Source organism: Bison bison, unplaced genomic scaffold (genome assembly GCF_000754665.1).
Source record: "Bison bison bison isolate TAMUID 2011002044 unplaced genomic scaffold, Bison_UMD1.0 scf7180017864371, whole genome shotgun sequence".
Classification (NCBI taxonomy): domain Eukaryota; kingdom Metazoa; phylum Chordata; class Mammalia; order Artiodactyla; family Bovidae; genus Bison; species Bison bison.
In genome coordinates, this window is record NW_011494943.1 from 906,841 (window position 1) to 925,790 (window position 18,950).

The 18,950-nt window shown below is 43.8% G+C and overlaps 1 protein-coding gene across 1 annotated transcript in view; it reads left to right on the forward strand.

Annotated features, from left to right (window-relative positions):
* The window catches only part of CEP112 (centrosomal protein 112kDa), a 318,653-nt gene that overhangs the window by 63,609 nt on the left and 236,094 nt on the right, over positions 1 to 18,950 (forward strand). Inside the window, 4 exon segments of the mRNA XM_010856057.1 lie at positions 11,283 to 11,437; positions 11,751 to 11,880; positions 14,241 to 14,333; positions 15,179 to 15,238. Coding sequence (XP_010854359.1) covers positions 11,283 to 11,437; positions 11,751 to 11,880; positions 14,241 to 14,333; positions 15,179 to 15,238 — 438 coding nt within the window.

Here is an 18,950-nt window from a genome sequence, read left to right on the forward strand (position 1 = left end):
GTATCTGAGGTTCTTGATATATCTCACAGCAATCTTGATTCCAGCTTGTGCTTCTTCCAGCCCAGCGTTTCTCATGATGTACTCTGCATAGAAGTTAAATAAGCAGGGTGACAATATACAGCCTTGACCTACTCCTTTTCCTATTTGGAACCAGTCTGGTGTTCCATGTCCAGTTCTAACTGTTGCTTCCTGACCTGCATACAGATTTCTCAAGAGGCAGGTCAGGTGGTCTGGTATTCCCATCTCTTTCAGAATTTTCCACAGTTTATTGTGATCCACACAGTCCAAGGCTTTGGCATAGTCAAGAAAGCAGAAATAGATGTTTTTCTGGAACTCTCTTGCTTTTTCCATGATCCAGCAAATGTTGGCAATTTGATCTCTGGTTCCTCTGCCTTTTCTAAAACCAGCTTGAATATCAGGAAGTTCACGGTTCACGTATTGCTGAAGCCTGGCTTGGAGAATTTTGAGCATAACTTTACTAGCGTGTGAGATGAGTGCAATTATGCTGTAGTTTGAGCATTCTTTGGCGTTGCCTTTCTTAGGGATTGGAATGAAAACTGACCTTTTCCAGTCCTGTGGCCACTGCTGAGTTTTCCAAATTTACTGGCATATTGAGGTCAGCACTTTCACAGCATCATCTTCCAGGATTTGGAGTAGTTCAACTGGAATTCCATCACCTCCACTAGCTTTGTTCATAGTGATGCTTTCTAAGGCCCACTTGACTTCACATTCCAGGATGTCTGGCTCTAGGTCAGTGATCACACCATCGTGATTATCTTGGTCATGAAGGTCTTTTTTGTACAGTTCTTCTGTGTATTCTTGCCACATCTTCTTAATATCTTCTACTTCTGTTAGGTCCATATCATTTCTGTCCTTTATCGAGCCCATCTTTGCATGAAATGTTTCCTTGGTATCTCTGATTTTCTTGAAGAGATGTCTAGCCTTTCCCATTCTGTTGTTTTCCTCTATTTCTTTGCATTGATCACTGAGGAAGGCTTTCTTATCTCTTCTTGCTATTCTTTGGAACTCTGCATTCAGATGCTTACATCTTTCCTTTTCTCCTTTGCTTTTCGCTTCTCTCCTTCTCACAGCTGTGTGTAAGGCCTCCCCAGACAGTGTTTCCTGCACTGTTATTTTTCATTAGACAAAATTAAGACAGTAATAGCTTTCACATTAGAATTTTTAATTTTTATAAATTTGGGGTGTAAACTGAAGTCATATTTTGGGGCCAAGAGGCTACTGTTAGAGAAACTGCTTTCTATTTTTAATGAAAGTTGAATTTAAAAATTAGCATTCAGACCTTGTCATTAGGTAACAGTAAAATATAGAGAAGAATGGACAGGGTCTGTCAGCAGGGTTGAATTTAAGAGTCATCAACTCTAGACAGACCTTGCTGAGCTGCTCCTGATTTAATAATTAAACAAGGAAGAGTTCAAGGCACGGCTTAAGATGAAAGACGAGGCTGTCACTGAGAATTAGTTTCTGTGTTTTCTTCTTTCAAGCTCTCTTCTTTTTTTAATTGGGTCTTTTTTTTTGCCCTGTTCCATTTTTTTGTAAGCAGGCGTTTGTACAGATGATTAGACCTGTGTCTTTTGGTATTGGCAGGAGTCTCCTTGTGTGAAACTAACAATTAAACATGGAAACACTGGATTTTTAGAGCGATGTGTTAGAACTTATAAATATGAAAATGATAGCAGTGTTCTTAGATGCTTGGGGAGGTGACAGCTGTAAAATGTAGGGCTCTCTTCGTATCAGGGGTTTAGACACACAAAGTCTGTGAGTGGTTTTATTGAGATTTTAGGCTTTCTTAGCGGAATTCTTTGCCCCTCTCTTAAGCACGGATGCCACTGGCAATCTTGTGAAGTTTATGTATCCCTCTCAGAATAGTATTTGACAATTTAATAAAATTATATAAGATGACAAAGAAATTATAGTTATAGTCATCAAAATATTAATAAATCAGAGTCATGATAAAGTAAAACATATGCTTCCAAATGAATGCAGTAAATATCATGATTGCACAGTGGGCCTAATAAGTGTTGTAACTTATGAATAATGATGAGGGTAAACAATATTAGAAAGCTGAGCACTGAAGAATTGATGCTTTTGAACTGTGGTGTTGGAGAAGACTCTTGAGAGTCCTTTAGACTGCCAGGAGATCAAACCAGTCCATCCTAAAGGAAGTCAGTGCTGAATATTCACTGGAAGTACTGATGCTGAAGCTGAAACTCCAATACTTTGGTCACCTGATGCAAAGAAGTGACTTATTGGAAAAGACTGTGATGCTGGGAAAGATTGAGGGCAGGAGGAGAAGGGGACGACAGAGGATGAGATGGTTGGATGACATCACTGACTCAATGGACATGAGTTTGAGTGAACTCCGGGAGTTGGCAATGGACAGGGAAGCTGCAGTCCATGGGGTCACAGAGTCAGACACGACTGAGCGACTGAACTGACTGAAACAATGTTAGAGATAATGCCGCACTATAATGGTCTGTAAACTACCTGTGATTTCCGTCGTTCACAGGCATTGCTAATACTTCATTGGTGGTTGACTGTACTCATAGTAGAAGGGAAGTGCTGAAGGTCAGTCAGGGGACTGGAAATAGAGATGAGCTATGTTTTTCCATTCAAAGCCCATGACACTCCAAGTTCTATTCATGGACCTGAATCGAGTTGACGAGTATCAGAGGCCTTAGGCACGTGAAGCTTTGTGTTAACCACTTACAGTTAACCACCACTGTGAGTGGCAAGCGTGAATCAGAGCAGGTCGCCACTCTCCAGCGTGGCTGGGGTCCATCATCTCATAGTTGCCACCAGTGTTTCTCTTCCAGCATCACAGTGTTAAAGAAGAATATCCTGAATAGCATCAGTTGATTATTTTGAATAGGATTGCCATTTAAACAAATAGATTTTATTTTCAGAGGGTTTTAGGTTTACAGGAAGTTTGAGAGGATGGTAGAGTTCCCATGTGCCCCACACCCAGCTCCCCCTTTGTAACATCTTAGGTCATTTTGGCGCACTTGTTACAGTCAGCGGATCAGCAGGACGCCGTAATAAACCAGAGTCCATAGTTGGTTCCGTTTCCTTCACTTTTCCCTAGTGTCCTTCTTTTCCAGGATCTCATCCAGACGCCACGTTCTGTTTCCTCCGTAGGCTCCTCTGGGCTGTGGCAGTGTCTCAGACGCCCCTTCTGTCTCATGATCTTGGCAGTTGTGAGGAGGCCTGGTCAGGAATACTGCAGGGCACCCCGCCTCCTGTTCTTCTCACGATAAGATGGGGTTACGGGCTGACGCAGTAGGTCATGGAAGTAGACTGCTGCTCTCCGTATCACATCAGGGGCACACGCTACCTGTGGCCACCCCGTGAACGGTAGCCCTGGCCACCTGACTGCGTGTGTGTGCTGGGTTCTCCCCTGGCCACCTGGCTGTGGGTGTGTTTGGCTCTCCCTGTCGCTAGCCCTGGCTGCCTGGCTGCAGGTGTGTGCTGGGTTCTCCCCTGGCCGCCTGGCGCGGTGTGTGCTGGGTTTTCCCCTGGCCGCCTGGCCACGGGTGTGTGCTGGGTTCTCCCTGTGACAGCGTCCTCCGGCCTTCCCACACTCTTGGGAAGACAGTTCCCATGAGGAGCCCATGCATGAGGGGTGCGGGGTGTACTCTCTGTACTCAAGGGAGGGGAATCTGTGAATTATTGGGAGTTTCTCTACAGGAAAGTCTGTCTCTTCTCCCTCGTTTGTTAATTTATTTAGTGTGGATATTATTTATGTTCTGGGTTATGATCCCGTATTCCTTCATTTTGTCACGTAAGTTGCTCTAGCTTCAGCCACTGGGAGATTCTCCAGGAGGCCCCGGGGCCCCTCTGGCCTCCCCCGCAATGTGGAGGACGTGGAGAATGGTGTTAGAGACCGGGGTCTGCTTTCAGGGGGTGCTCGTGACTGCGGGGGTGTCGTTTCTTTCCTGTCCTCTCACCAGACAAAGTGTTTGTGTGTATACAAGCCTGTGTGTCTAGGCACATCGATGAACCGTAGTGTATGTAACCAACTGCATCTGTGTTAAGCTAAACATACCCTCTTACTGGTGTCCGTAGCTCTAACCCTTTGCCACGTGAGTTAGTCTGGCCTTCTCCACTCGTCTGTAAATTCCCAGCCTGGCGGTGGGAGCGTGGCCTCCGCCCTCGTCCGTTCCCTTTCTGGGTGTTCAGTCTCAGTCCACAGGCATGGACGTGATCAGGGCTGTTAGTCCGTGTCCCCGCAGGGCCAAGCCTGCCGACCGGAACGGAGCCTCAGGCTGTTAGTCCGTGTCCCCGCAGGACCGAGCCTGCAGACCAGGACGGGCACACGCGCGGCTCTGGTTGCCTCTGGTCTCGGGTGCCGCGAGTTCCAGACACGCTCGGGTCCTCACCTCTCCTGCCACCCCTTCAGTGAGGTTTTTACATATTTGTGATGCAACGAGATCCTCTTTTCACAGCCTGTATTTGTTCCTGGGATCCCCGAACTACTAAATTATTTTTTAAGTTTGCATACAGCTCGTCCTCTGTGCTTTAAAACTCGGTGGGTTTTGACAAATGCATGTAGCCACACGTGCCTTTACGGTTTCACGCGTAGCGTTTTCACTGTTTTGAACTCACACGGGCTTCTCCCTGTTCCGCCTTGCCCCTCTCCCCAGGATCTCTGCAGCCACCAATCACCTTGACTGTAAAACATCGTTTTTTGCAGTTTCTTTTCCAGAATATCATGTAATTGGAATCATACAGTATGTAGCCTTTTCAGACTGGCTCCTTTCATTAAGAATTATACATACATGGTTTCTTCGTGTCTTTTTATGGCTTTATAGCTCATTTCTTTTTATTGCTGAATAATATTCAATTATATGGATTAGCATTGTTTATCCACGTATCTATCGAAGGACATCTTGGTCGCATCTGCTTTTGGCAGCTATACACGTTTGCTGTTACAAACATTCACTTTCAAGTTTTTGCCTGGTCATAGTTTTCAAATCACTTATGACTCAGCATTTCAGTACAGAATGTCCAACCAAAAGAAATGGGTGAATACGTGCACCATGAAACATGTGTGAAAACGTTCATAGCAGCATTATTGTTAACAACTGAACGCTGAAAACAACCAACCAGTCGATAACATGGATGAATTATTTTAGGTGTATTCCACAACGGAATACTGAATATAGCACTGAAAATACTGCTGTACCCCATGGCATGGATGACAGCTCTCACAGGCGCGATATGCCTGACCCGAAAGGGTACATACTCTCTGAATTTATTTACAGAAAGTTCAGCAAAAGACAAAGTTTTTTTGGTGATGGACATCAGAATAGTGGTTACCTTTTTGTGGAGGATGAGCAATAAGGCATCTGAGCAGTCCCCGTGCTTTTATCTTGCACTGGCTCATGGCGTGGCTTCCCTGGTGGCTCAGTGGTGAAGAATCCGCTTGCAGTACAGGAGACACAGGTTTGATCCGTGGGTGCAGAAGATCCCCTGGAGAAGGAAATGGCAACCCACTCTAGTGTTCCTGCCTAGGAAATCCCACGGACCTGGCAGGCTATAATCCATAGGGTCACGAGGGTTGGGCATGACTTAGTGACTAAAACATCACCAGCACTGGTTCATGGCTATTTTCAAGTAACAAATTATCAAAATATATGTTTAAGGTTTGTGCATCTTGTATATATATTTCAAGAAGAATTTTATGAAATAAAATATGTTGCTCCTTTTGCCATAGGAGTTGAACTTTGGACTATATAAGTAGTTGCTGATTACTAATCCTTTCTAATTTTTGACTCCTAGAGGATTTCACACAGTTTGTATGTAAAATTCTAACATTTCTTATTCTATCGGTTATTTAACTGAAAGCCCATCAGATATTTTATAATTTCCTAGTACTTGCTGAAAATAATGTCTGTATTTCCTCACAAAATAATACCCTTTCACAACCTTCCTCTAAATTCCCAATTTTCCACTTCTCCTGGAGTATTCGACTTTGGACCTGAAGGATTGATGCTTTTTGCTGCTTCTCGTTTCCTGCCTACGGTGTTTTCGCAGTCACTCTGCTCCTCTGGGAGTTTGCTGGGAGCTGCTCCGCCCCCTTCCGTTTCCACAGCTACCACTCAGGCTCAGGCCATTGTTGCCCCATTCCGGGTCCTCCCGGCCGCCTGCTGGTCGCGCCCCCCGCCGTTGACCTCTTGTTCCACGTCCCACCTGTGCCGGTTGTCTTGCTTCCCCGCGACCGAGACCTTGAATTGCTAACCTAATGCCCATCGTAACTTCTGTCTACAAGCCATGTCCGTTTACAAACTCCAACCTCGTGTTCCGAGCGCCCCCTCTGAGGCCGCAGTGTGGGCAGCTATTCTTTGTGCCCAAGGTAATCTGTCTGTTCCTCTCTGACTCTGTAGTTAAAAAGCCTGGAATCCCCTTCCACCCTGTTTGTTACAGCCTGAAGAATATGACCCGGCGTCAGCCTCTGTGTGACTTGTGGCCCCATTTTGAGTTTCCACTGTTCTGTGTCCCCTCAGGTCTCTGTATTCATTAAAGAAAAAAAGATTATTTTGGCCAAATGTTGTTAAGGTATTTCATATATGTCTGTAGGGTTTCCCCAGACATAAGATTTAAGTTTCTTTTTGTTTATTGATATGTTTGCTTTATTTTGTCTAATTGTTAAGAAAATGCTTTTAAAAATAAATATAGTAAATACAAATAGTCAACTGAACAACTGTGATCATACATTTCGCTTCTTGAATCAGAGAGTCTGTGCCAGCGTATGTAGAAGTATCTGTTCGGTAAATGCAGCTCTTAGAACAGAAGCCGCGTTTCCAGTTCGTGTGACACCTGGCCGCACAGCAGGGACACCTTTAATAGCGCCTTCACACCAGAAACCAAGCAAGCTTCACCAGCCAGGTGTTACGCAGGCGCTCAGTGTGTGGGGCTTCGTGTGAGAACCATCCTGTCTTCGTGTTAGACCTGCTTATTTTTTGCTCTGTTCCTTCTGCTGTTTCTTTCGTCCCTCTTTCCTGGTCTTTCCAGTTCGACTGACTGCCATCCTGCTTCTCCACCCTGAATCCTCTCGTCCCTTCCAGTGCTTGTCTCCCCTCGGCGACTGTTCTGTTGGGCACAGCCCCGGGGCTCTCTGACCTTCACAGACAGGGCCAAGCAGATTGTGTTGGCCCATTTTGGTCTGTTTATTTAGTATCTGTCTCCTGTGCAAACATATAGATTATTTGAATTAATTGCTAAGAGACTCTCAGGGTAAGTGAGTCTTTGACAATTTGATCTTTGTATGTTGGAATTAGGATGGACATTATACAGAAAATTTATTTCCAAAATCAGTTTGAGCCTGAGAAAATGAGTCGAATCATGTGGTAAAGGGAAGAACTAGAAAACTAGGGCCTGTTTTCTGTAGACTTGGTTTTTTTAGAGCTATTTTATTCACAGCAGAAATGAGGGGGAAGCTAGATTCCCATAAGCCCTGTCCCTTCTGCTGACAGGCAGAGCCCACCACCATGGACACCCCCACCAGAGTGCACCATCTCCCAGAGTCCATCTCTTACGTCAGAGTTGAGTCTCAGTGTTGTATGTTCTGTGGACTTGGGCAAGTGCATAATGCCACAGATTGACCTAACGTTAGTATTGGACGCAGCATTTCCACTGCCCTAAAAATCCTCCGTCTCCACCCACTCATCTTTCCCCTCACCCAGCCCCTGGCAGTTGTCTCCAGAAAATCATGTCATTGGAGTCGTACAGTATACTTTTCCAGTTGGTTCCTTCTGCTTATTAACATGCCTGTAGGTCTCCTCTGTGCCTCTTCGTGGTCTGAGAGCTCATTTCCCCGTAGTGCTGAGCACTGTCCCGTCCTCACACGCACTGCAGTTTATCCATCCGCCTCCTGAAGGGCGTCTGCATTGCTGTTTGCCAGCTGTGAGTACACAGCTGCTGTAAACATCTGTGTGCAGGTTTTCATGTGGACACAAATTTTAACTCATTTGGGCAAACACCCAGCAGCATGATTCCTGGACTGTATGAACAGAGTGTGTTTTCTTCCTGGGCTGTATGAAGAGAGTGTGTTTTCTTCCTGGGCTGTATGAAGAGAGTGTGTTTTCTTCCTGGACTGTATGAAGAGAGCGTGTTTTCTTCCTGGACTGTATGAAGAGAGCGTATTTTCTTCCTGGATTGTATGAAGAGAGTGTGTTTTCTTCCTGGACTGTATGAAGAGAGCGTGTTTTCTTCCTGGGCTGTATGAAAAGAGCGTGTTTTCTAAGAGCCTGCAAACTGCCTTCCAAGCTGCATGTGCTACTTTCCTTCCTGCCGGCAGTTAGTGAGAGTTCCTGTTGCTCCAGACCCTCGTCAGCGTTTGCTGTCAGTGTTCTGATGGGTGCAGTCTCCTTGCTGTTTAATCTGCATTTCCATGATATATGGTGACGTGTGATAGGACATCCTCTCCTACGCTTATTCATCAGCTGTATATCTTCTCTGGTAGGGTGTCTAAGTCTTTAACCCATTTTTAAATTAGGTTTTTATTTTATTATTGTTGAATTGTAAGAGTTCTTTGTATATTTTGGATAACAGTCCTTCATCAGATGCGTCTTTTGCAAGTATTTCTCCCCATCTGTGGCTTATGTTCTGATTCTCTTACTACATACTGTCTTTTGTGGAATAGATAATTTTAATCTTAATAAAGTCCAATTTGTCAACTATTTCTTTAGTGCATTGTACCATGGATATTGTATCTAAAAACTCCTTGCCAACTTAAGATAATTTAGGCTTTCCCTATGTTATTTCCTGGGATTTTTGAGGTTTTGCATTTTGCATTGAGGTCCGTGATGTCTTGTAAGTTAGTTTGTAAGATCTGTGCTACACCTGTCTTTTTGCGTTGGTTATCCGGTTGTTCCATTGAGGTCTGTGATCTCTGAGTTAGTGTGTAAGATCTGCGCTAGACCCCTCTTTTTGCGTCGGTTGGTTTTTGCGTTAGTTGTCCAGTTGTCCCAGTGCCGTTGGTTGAAGACTCTGTCTTTGCTCTGTTGTACTGCTTTTGTTTCCTTGTCACAAGTCAGGCCGTGTTTATGGGGGGCTCTTTCTGGCCTCTCTGTTCTGTTCCGTTGATCTGGTTGTCTTTTCCTTTGACAGGCCGCAGTGCTTTGATTACTGTGTCTTATAGTAAGTCTTGAAGTAGGCAGTGTCAGTCTTCCAACTTTGTTCTTCTCTTTCAATTTTGCATTGGGTATTTTGTGCCTTTTGTCTCATCTCACACGCTAGTAAAGTAATGCTCAAAATTCTCCAAGCCACGCTTCAGCAATATGTGAACCGTGAACTTCCTGATGTTCAAGCTGGTTTTAGAAAAGGCAGAGGAACCAGAGATCAAATTGCCAACATCTGCTGGATCATGGAAAAAGCAAGAGAGTTCCAGAAAAACATCTATTTCTGCTTTATTGACTATGCCAAAGCCTTTGACTGTGTGGATCACAATAAACTGTGGAAAATTCTGAAAGAGATGGGAATACCAGACCACCTGACCTGCCTCTTGAGAAATTTGTATGCAGGTCAGGAAGCAACAGTTAGAACTGGACATGGAATAACAGACTGGTTCCAAATAGGAAAAGGAGTTCGTCAAGGCTGTATATTGTCACCCTGCTTATTTAACTTCTATGCAGAGTACATCATGAGAAACCTGGACTGGAAGAAACACAAACTGGAATCAACATTGCCGGGAGAAATATCAAGAACCTCAGATATGCAGACGACACCACCCTTAGGGCAGAAAGTGAAGAGGAACTAAAAAGCCTCTTGATGAAAGTGAAGGTGGAGAGTGAAAAAGTTGGCTTAAAGCTCAACATTCAGAAAACGAAGATCATGGCATCGGTCCCAGCACTTCATGGCAAATAGATGGGGAAACGGTGTCAGACTTTATTTTTCTGGGCTCCAAAATCACTACAGATGGTGACTGCAGCCATGAAATTAAAAGACGCTTACTCCTTGGAAGGAAAGTTATGACCAACCTAGATAGCATATTCAAAAGCAGAGACATTACTTTGCCAACAAAGGTTCGTCTAGTCAAGGCTATGGTTTTTCCTGTGGTCATGTATGGATGTGAGAGTTGGACTGTGAAGAAGGCTGAGTGTCAAAGAATTGATGCTTTTGAACTGTGGTGTTAGAGAAGACTCTTGAGAGTCCCTTGGACTGCAAGGAGATCCAACCAGTCCATTCTGAAGGAGATCAGCCCTGGGATCTCTTTGGAAGGAGTGATGCTAAAGCTGAAACTCCAGTACTTTGGCCGCCTCATGAGAAGAGTTGACTCATTAGAAGAGACTCTGATGCTGGGCGGGATTGGGGGCAGGAGGAGAAGGGGACGACAGAGGATGAAATGGCTGGATGGCATCACTGACTCCATGGACGTGAGTCTCAGTGAACTCCGGGAGTTGGTGATGGACAGGGAGGCCTGGCGTGCTGCGATTCATGGGGTCGCAAAGAGTCGGACACGACTGAGCGACTGATCTGATCTGATCTGATTCATATCCATAAAATAATTTTCTGGGATTTTAATTGGTGTTGCATTAAATCTATAAATCAAGTTGGGAATAACCAACATTGCATTACTGAGTCTTCCTATCCATGAACATGGGCTATCTCTCCATTTATTTAGTTCTTTGATTTTTCTCATTCTTTCATCAGAGGTTTGTAATTTACCACATGTAGCTCTTGTACATATTTTATCATACTTTTTTGGGAGGGTGCTAATGTAAATAGTGGCCTTCTGGGTCACGCTCGTGGTAAAGAGCCCTCTTGCCAATGCGGTATGTAAGAGATGTGGGTTGAATCCCTGAGTCAGAAAGATCCCTGAAGAAGGAAATGGCAATCCACTCCAGTAATCTTGGCTAGAGAATCCCATGGACAGAGGAGCCCGACGGGCTATTGTCCATAGCGTTCCAAATAGTTGGACATGAGTGAAGCGACTTAGCATGCATGCACTTAAGCTTATATCCCCGGATCAGAATGGTGCTGTTTCAGTGAATGAATACCCGCTCATTGAACAAATGAGAGGCTAAAAGTGTACAAACATGTTAGCCTGTCTTTCATGGTAGAAAGCGCTCCTTTTTTTTTTTTTTTAATAAAAGACAGTTAATTTAGAGGTTGGTTTGGTTTTTATTAGTATGGTTTATGGTACTTTTTTTTTATATTCTTATCGCTAATCCCTTGCATTTTTCTTCAGGTTACTTAATGATGCAGAATTGTTATATTGTTATAAAGTCAGAGGCTTTCTTAACAATGAACTATTCTTTTAGAACCAGATGATCAAAGAACTGGAGTCCCGTGTCCAGCAGCTGACTGGAGAAGCGGAGAACAGTAATTTACAGAAACAGAAATTAATTCAAGAAAAACTGGAACTGGAGAGATGTTACCAGATAACATGTAATGAATTACAAGAAGTAAAGGCAAGGTATTGTCTGAGGTCAGACAACTCTCAGGTGTGGCTAAAAAAACTGACATTAACTCTGTAAGTTATTTGGTAAAATTAAAAACTTGTGCATTTAACCTTGGGAGGTTTCCAGTTTAAATGCTGCTGTTTGTTAAAATTTTTAAGTACCATTGAATATAAGAAGCATACTGTTTAAAAATACTTGATAAAAATGTGCTTACTTATTTGATGTATTGAAAGATAATGCATTTGGATTTGACTGGCTAAAAAATTCCATTTTCGAGGTTGATGATAAATACATTGGAAGTGTATTTTATTCTTTGGTTGCTTTTAGGCGCAATACACTGCATAAAGAGAAAGACCATCTCGTCAGTGATTATGAGCAAAACCTGAAACTATTACAAACCAAGTGTGATGCTGATGTCAACCTTCTGAAAAAGGAACATGCTCTTTCTGCTGCTAAGGTATTGTAGGAGCTGGAAGCTATAGCCAGCCAGAGTCGTTATTCCCTTCACTCAGCACAGAACCGGAAGTGCCCTGTGGAAGCCTACTATCTGGCGTGTAAAGGAGTCTCCTTTGCTTAATTTAATGCTGAATGTCTAATGTATAGCACAACGCAAATCCTTAATACATTAAAATCTGCTGTAAATCAACCCTTTTAATTAAACTGATTACTAGAGTTCAGTTGTTTTAATAAAACATTTTTGACTAACTGTACATTATTACTTGAGTAACTCAAATAACTCTATACATTGTTATGTTAATAGTTAATTAATTAAGTAATCAGTAATAGTGTTAATAATGTATAGAGCTAATAGTTTGAATATAACAATAGCAATTAATATTATTATTAATATTTTGTGATCTTGGTTATACATTAGTTTTCTTGCCCTCACATGTATATGAACCTACAGACTCCCTTAGGGCACCCATCCCCTTTTGTGTCAGATAATTGAAACTTTATGAAGAGAAAATCCTATAGCTGCGGTGCTTAAGTGGTCAATTACTTGATATTTCAAGAATTATTAGGTTGGTGCAAACATAATCATGGTTTCAGACTGAATTTTAAATTATTATAACGAAACTCAAACGCATCTTTACTGATCAAAATGGGAACCAAAAAGTGAAGTGAAGTCGCTCAGTCGTGTCTGACGCTTTGCGACCCCATGGACTGTAGCCCACCAGGCTCCTCCATCCATGGGATTCTCCAGGCAAGCATACTGGAGTGGGTTGCCATTTCCTTCTCCAGGGGATCTTTCTGACCCAGGGATTGAACCCAGGTCTCCCGCATTGCAGACAGACACTTTAACCTCTGAGCCACCAGGGGAGCCTAGGAACCACTACAATCAACACATTTTTCCCAATGAGAAATAAGTTTGTTTACTCTTATTAAAATCAGTGCTTAAAGTCTCTAAAATCAAAGCATAAAAGCTTTAAAATCAAAGCATAACAGTCAGTGCTTTGGGGTTTGATGAGCTCTTAGAAAGATGTTCTGCCTCCTGCTGGCTGTGGAAGCGTTTTCCTGCAGAAAGTTGTGAAGATGCTTGAAGAAGTGGTCGTCGGTTGGCGAGAGGTGAGGTGAAAATGGCAGATGAGGGACGCTTCGTAGCCCAGTTCTTTCAGCTTCTGAAGCACTGGTTGTGCGATGTGCAGTCAGGCGTTGTCATGGAGAATCAGGCCCTTTCTGAGCAGTGCTGGCTGCAGGCGTGGCAGTTTTTGGTGCATCTCATCGATTTGCTGAGCATATTTCTCAGATGTAATGTTGCGCGGGGATTCAGGAAGCTGTAGTGTATCAAACCGGCAGCAGACCACCAAACATGACTGTTTTTTAGTGCAAGTTTGGCTGTGGGAACTGCTTTGGAGCTTCTTCTCTGTCCAGCCACTGAGCTGGTCATCGCCAGTTGTATTAAAATCCACTTTTAATCACACATCACAATCTGATTGAGAAATGGTTCGTCATTGTTGCATAGAATAAGAGACGACACTTCAAAACGATGACCGTTTTGACTTGTGGTCCGCTCCCGAGGGACCCACTTACCGAGCTTTTCCACCTTTCCAGTTTGTTTCAAACGCCAATGACCACAGAATGGTCCACCTCGGATTCTTTGGCAGCTTCTTACGTAGTAGTAAGAGGGTCAGCTTCGATGGTGGCTCTCGATTGTCGTCGTCAACGTCCGACGACCGGCTCTTTAATCTTCACGACTCTGTTTCCTCCGTAAGGCTTCCTGGGCCGCCGCTACGCCGTCCGGCTTCCTGCAGCTCCTCGGCCACACGTGTTGCTGTCAGCGCAAGGGTCCCTGCTGCCTTATAACTCATTTTGAACTCAAATAAGAAAATCACTCGAATTTGCTTTATGTCTAACATCTTTTCTGTAGTTTAAAATAAATATAAAATAAACAGCAAGTAATAAGTCATTAGCAAAAAAAACCATAAAATGAAAAATGTGCATTAAAATGATGTATATAACATAACCATCACATTTATTTAGAATGTGTTCCAATATCAAATGGCAAATTACACCAATGCAAAAACTGCAATTACTTTTGTACCAACCTAATAGGTATTCCAGTGGATTTGGTTTTTAAACGAACATTTAAAAAGTTTTCTGTTTACTTATTCTTTTTATATCAGTATTTTCATAACTTTAAATACTATGAATTTATATTTTCACTTTAAGGATTTTTTAACTTAAATTTTTGTAAAATTCATATTTATAGACAATTTTAATTCTAATTGAAACTTCAAGAAGAAAAACGGTAAATTTATTCAACTGGAAGTTTGTAGGATGATATAAAAATCAAAATTTCATTTTTTATTATTTTAGGCATCTGGTATGATTAAAGAGCTAGAACAGAACATCTGTCAATTAAAGCAACAATTACAGGAATCAGAACTTCAGAGAAAGCAGCAGCTCAAGGTGAGTCCTGTGCTTTTAAACAGAACAATGGCTAACAGTCACTGTCCTTTTCTGGGTGTAAACGTATAAGTGAGTGTCAGTTAAAAAGCTCAGAAACGCAGGTAACCGTTTCTGGTTGTTTTACTGCACTTATCATTTCTCATCTTACTTATTTTTACAAAAGTAAATGCTAATGTGACGAGTTAAGAAGAGCAATTTTAATTTGGACAATCTACTCTTACGAGATTAGTTTGAAAAATAAACCTTATTTAAATATACTGTTATTTTAGAATAATGTCCTCTTTAAATTACTGCCCGCCATTCCTGATAGGCGCTCTCTCTTCCCTTTTCTCTTTCGCTCCTCTTGTTCATTCATCTGTCTGGTGTTGGCTGCGCCCAGTGGACGCAGGGTCCTAGCTCCCTGACGGAGACGGAGCCGGGGCCACCTGAGTGGGAGCGTGGCGTCCCGACACCAGACGGCCCGTGAATTTTAGACCCACTCTTTTTCTCCTTTGGTCAAAAAGTACCAAACCCTGATATGTGATATAACACATTATTTTCATATTGATTCATCCGATCATTTCTAAGTGGTCTCCTAACTCTGGGGGTCAGAAAGTGTCTCTCTCACTGTCACGTAAGTGCTTTTGAGAGTAGCAGCATCTTCAGTTAATGGACATTTTATGGCCTCCAGCAGAAAGCTATTCATGTCTCTGTGCTGTAGAAAACTGGACAGGCAGGGCTCACTTACTGGCAAAACCCAAATAAGTTTGTCATCAAAGAGATTGACTTGTTTCATTAGATTACTAATTTTATTGACCCTAGAAGAGATTTTAAGTATAATAAAGATAAATATGTATTATTCACAGGACCAAGAAAATAAGTTTCAAATGGAGAGAAGTCACTTAAAACGCACCTTTGAAAAAAAGGTAATATGTTTTGTGGGAAGCTATAAGCCACTTATATAGCAAATGAGGCAGTTAAGAGTCATGCTAATTTCTATAAAGCCATGCGTTCTAGACTGTATTTCTAGGTTTATTTCAGTTAGCCAGTGATCAAATTTTGCTTCTTTATTCTTCATGTTTATAAACAGCTTCTTCAGTTTGATTCTTAATTATATTGACATTAAAATACCACTTCTGTGTTTTATTTAATGAGTGAAGAGTATTATTATGTTCACCTCTCATAATAACCCTTTGAAATTATATTTTGTTTTTACTAGTTTAAAAATATAATTGATAGGAGTTATTTTTTCCTGTTGTATCATATGTATAATAAAACTCTAAATAAATAATTAACCAAAGAATATGAAACAATGAAAGAATTGTCACTGCAACTGATTAGTAAAAACAAGTCGATTTGCAGTTATTTCGTGTCGTTTAGAGTAGTGACTGCTTCTACCGCGGCGTGCTGGGCTCCCTGTTGTCAGTGGTCAGTGGGTGTTCATGGCCACCCTGTCACACCTTCAGGGATCAAGGACAGAGTTCTGCAGGGTCTGTGGCTTTCAAACCTGTTTTGAATTTGTTGTTTGCTCTGTAACTGTAGGTGCGATAGCAGAGATTTTGTTGCTGCTTTGTAATTAGCAGCAATTACAATGGTAAGCTGTAGCATCCACCAAATTGGTCCACTTGTAGAATACACACATAATGGAAAATGAGAAGAAGGTTACCCCCTCGGCTCTTAGCAGGTTGTGTGGCACAAAATCCTTAAAAGGCCGTGAAATCACGTCTGACGTGTGTGTGCCGTCCCCTCGGGTGTGTGCTGTGCGCCCTCCCGGGGAGCGGCCCCCTGGGCCCTGGGTGCAGGAGGGCTCGGGACAGGCCGCACAGCTTGCTCTCCAGGGCCTGGGGTTTCTTGTGACATGCACGGACCGAAGTATGCGCTCTTTAAAAGTGTAATAAGTTTTCCTATTGCTAAAAATTTCCCCCTGCAGTTTTAATACAGCTCAATGCAAGATATTGAATGTATTTCATGCCTACAAAATGATATCTGAGCAGGAGAGAGAAATACTGCTTTCCCTGAAATAAGGAATTTTTTTTTGGTTTCCACTTTAGAGCTTTGCAGCTTCATAAATATTAATATTTGACTTCCCCAACGAAGACCATGTATTATCATAAGCCTCACTGCCCACCATCTGAGGCATCCACACCCTTGGGTATACCTGTTAGTCCCTGTTGGTACTGTGGGTGGGTAACTGGCTCCTGATCCGTCAGGGACCCCTCCCTGGCCTCCTGCTCTGTTACCCAGCTGGCAGCCCTCCTCCTGGGAGATGCCGTCTGCACCCCTGTGGGCCCCGGGGCCCTGGTGCCCATAGGAGGCCACTCAGTTCACAGCGTCCAGCTGGGGGCTGGGGGACACAGAGCTGGAAGACAGTCTCCTACCGCTGTTCTTTCTGGCTGTCCGGCCACCAAGTAAACTCAGGTTTCGGACCAGCCCCCTGCCTGGTGGACACACACAGGAAGCCGTGTTAAAGATAACTCCTCCCTGGCAGCCACCTCCCCGTCCTAGTCTGCTTCACTTCAGGGAGCAGACACAGTCGCGTAATCCGGCACCTTGGTGACCATAGACTTTCCCTGTCTGTGAGCTGTCAGGTGGCCTCGCTTTTAAGTAACATTAACTAGTTCAGCTCAGTTCAGTCGCTCAGTCGTGTCTGAGTCTTTGTGACCCCATGAATCGCCACAGGCCAGGCCTCCCTGTCCATCACCAACTCCCGGAGTTCACTCAAACTCATGTCCATCGAGTCAGTGATGCCATCCAGCCATCTCATCCTCTGTCGTCTCCTTCTCCTCCTGCCCCCAATCCCTCCCAGCATCAGGGTCTTTTCCAATGAGTGTGTGTTTAAAATAACACCTTCTGTAAAGAAAAAGAAGCGTATTTGTTCACACTGCATACGTTCTAACAGTATTTGTATTGAAAGAGAATGTTGCTCAGCATGTTGCTTTTTGTTTTACACTTAATTCCATAATCTGCCCCTTTAAATTGACATCTGTTCTTCCTTCTGTATTAAACCTGTGACCTCAGTCCTTGAAGGTCTGCTGCCTCGTGCCCCCTCAGGGAATACCCTCTCTGACTCCTCTGAGGGCTGACACCAACCTCACCTCGCTCCGGGCTCTGTAACCCGAGAGCAGAGAGCGGTGCACAGGGTGTTTTGCTGTTAGACGGTGTTACAGGTGTGCGCATTGAGTAACTGTCCTGCAAACCCAAGTTCTGAGTTATCTGTTCAGGAGGAGGAAATGCCATCTGAGTGACGTCGTTTCCTCCTGCCGATAAGAAGGCAGCGTTAGAGGCCAGCGTGCTGTGAGGTCAGAGGAGCAGCAGACGCCCCCTGGTTTAAGCCCACACATTATCTCATGGTCTTTATTGATCTCTGGTGGCTGTTGCCTGCTCCTAAGATCTCTGAACATCAAACAAATAATAGGTAGTAAAACTAAATGTCATTGTTTGATGAAGTGTCCTAATCTGTTAAATCAGGAAATGGTTAGGCTAAATGATTTTACGAGCGAGGAAACACCTGCCTCCTACAAATAACCTGCTACGTGTTTTCCAAACAGGCGCGTCCGAGAGTTAAAAGATGGTGCTGTTTACTGAAAGAAGTTCACGAGACAGATGTTAAGCATGTTTGTCCTGAAGTGTGCTGGAACTGAAGTGTCTGCTTATAACTGTTGAAATGTCTACTTATAACCATGACACATTGTCACTGTGTTGCCATGAGGTCTGATGGAGTTCAGAATTATTAGGAATGGTGCTTAGCATGTATGTAATTCTTTTAATTCGGTTAAAATAATGTAAAATTTACATAGTTTTACATATATTGTGGAGTGTTTTCCAACAACTATTGGCCTGGTTTTCTTTAGGAGGTAAGGTGTCTGAAGCTTTTCAAAAAATGAAATTGCGCAGTGAAATGACCTATAGAAATCGTGGAGCCCATAGTGCTGAGTCTGCCCCAGTGAGAGGCAGAGGAGGCCAGGTGGTCAGGGAGTGCGGTGGGGCATCCAGGGGCCACCGGTGAACCTCCGTGGCTCCGCGCTCTTTGTGCCTTGATGTCTCCCGCCATGCATCTGTTTCCTTACGTGCAGCAAGTCTCTTTCTGTTTACACGAGCACGCCTTTTTTGATACCTTAAACTCTTACGGTGCAAGGGAGTAAAACCTCCATTTAGTAGACGCGCAGTAAATGTGCTTCCAGCTCCTTAAGCCGGTGTTTGTAGAACACTCCCATGTTGGAGAATATGTGCTGTATCTTGACTGTCTGGTTTGTGTTTTCATTGTTTGAATGATTGAAACTCGTCTTTGGTGTTCACCGTGTACAGGAGGGAAAGGACCGCAAGCGGCGGCTCTGAGGCATGCTCCCCGCTGCCAGTGGGGCCCTCGGAGGAGAGGCTGGCAGTCGCGTCGCCCCCTATCTAGAACATAGGCAGAAACCGGCAGCCTAGCCCCTAGAGCTCGTGGGCACTCGGAGCAAACACATTCAGTGGGGAGCAGACACACCCAGACCGGCAGGCCCTGTCCTCTGGCGTGGCCCCGCGTTGGCTGGGCGCTGGGCCGTGAAAGCGAACGAGGAGCCGCTTCCCCGTGAGGAGCCCCGGCCCAAAAGCCTGCGCGTTGACACAGGCTCTGCCCGTCCCACCCAGTCGTCCCGCTGC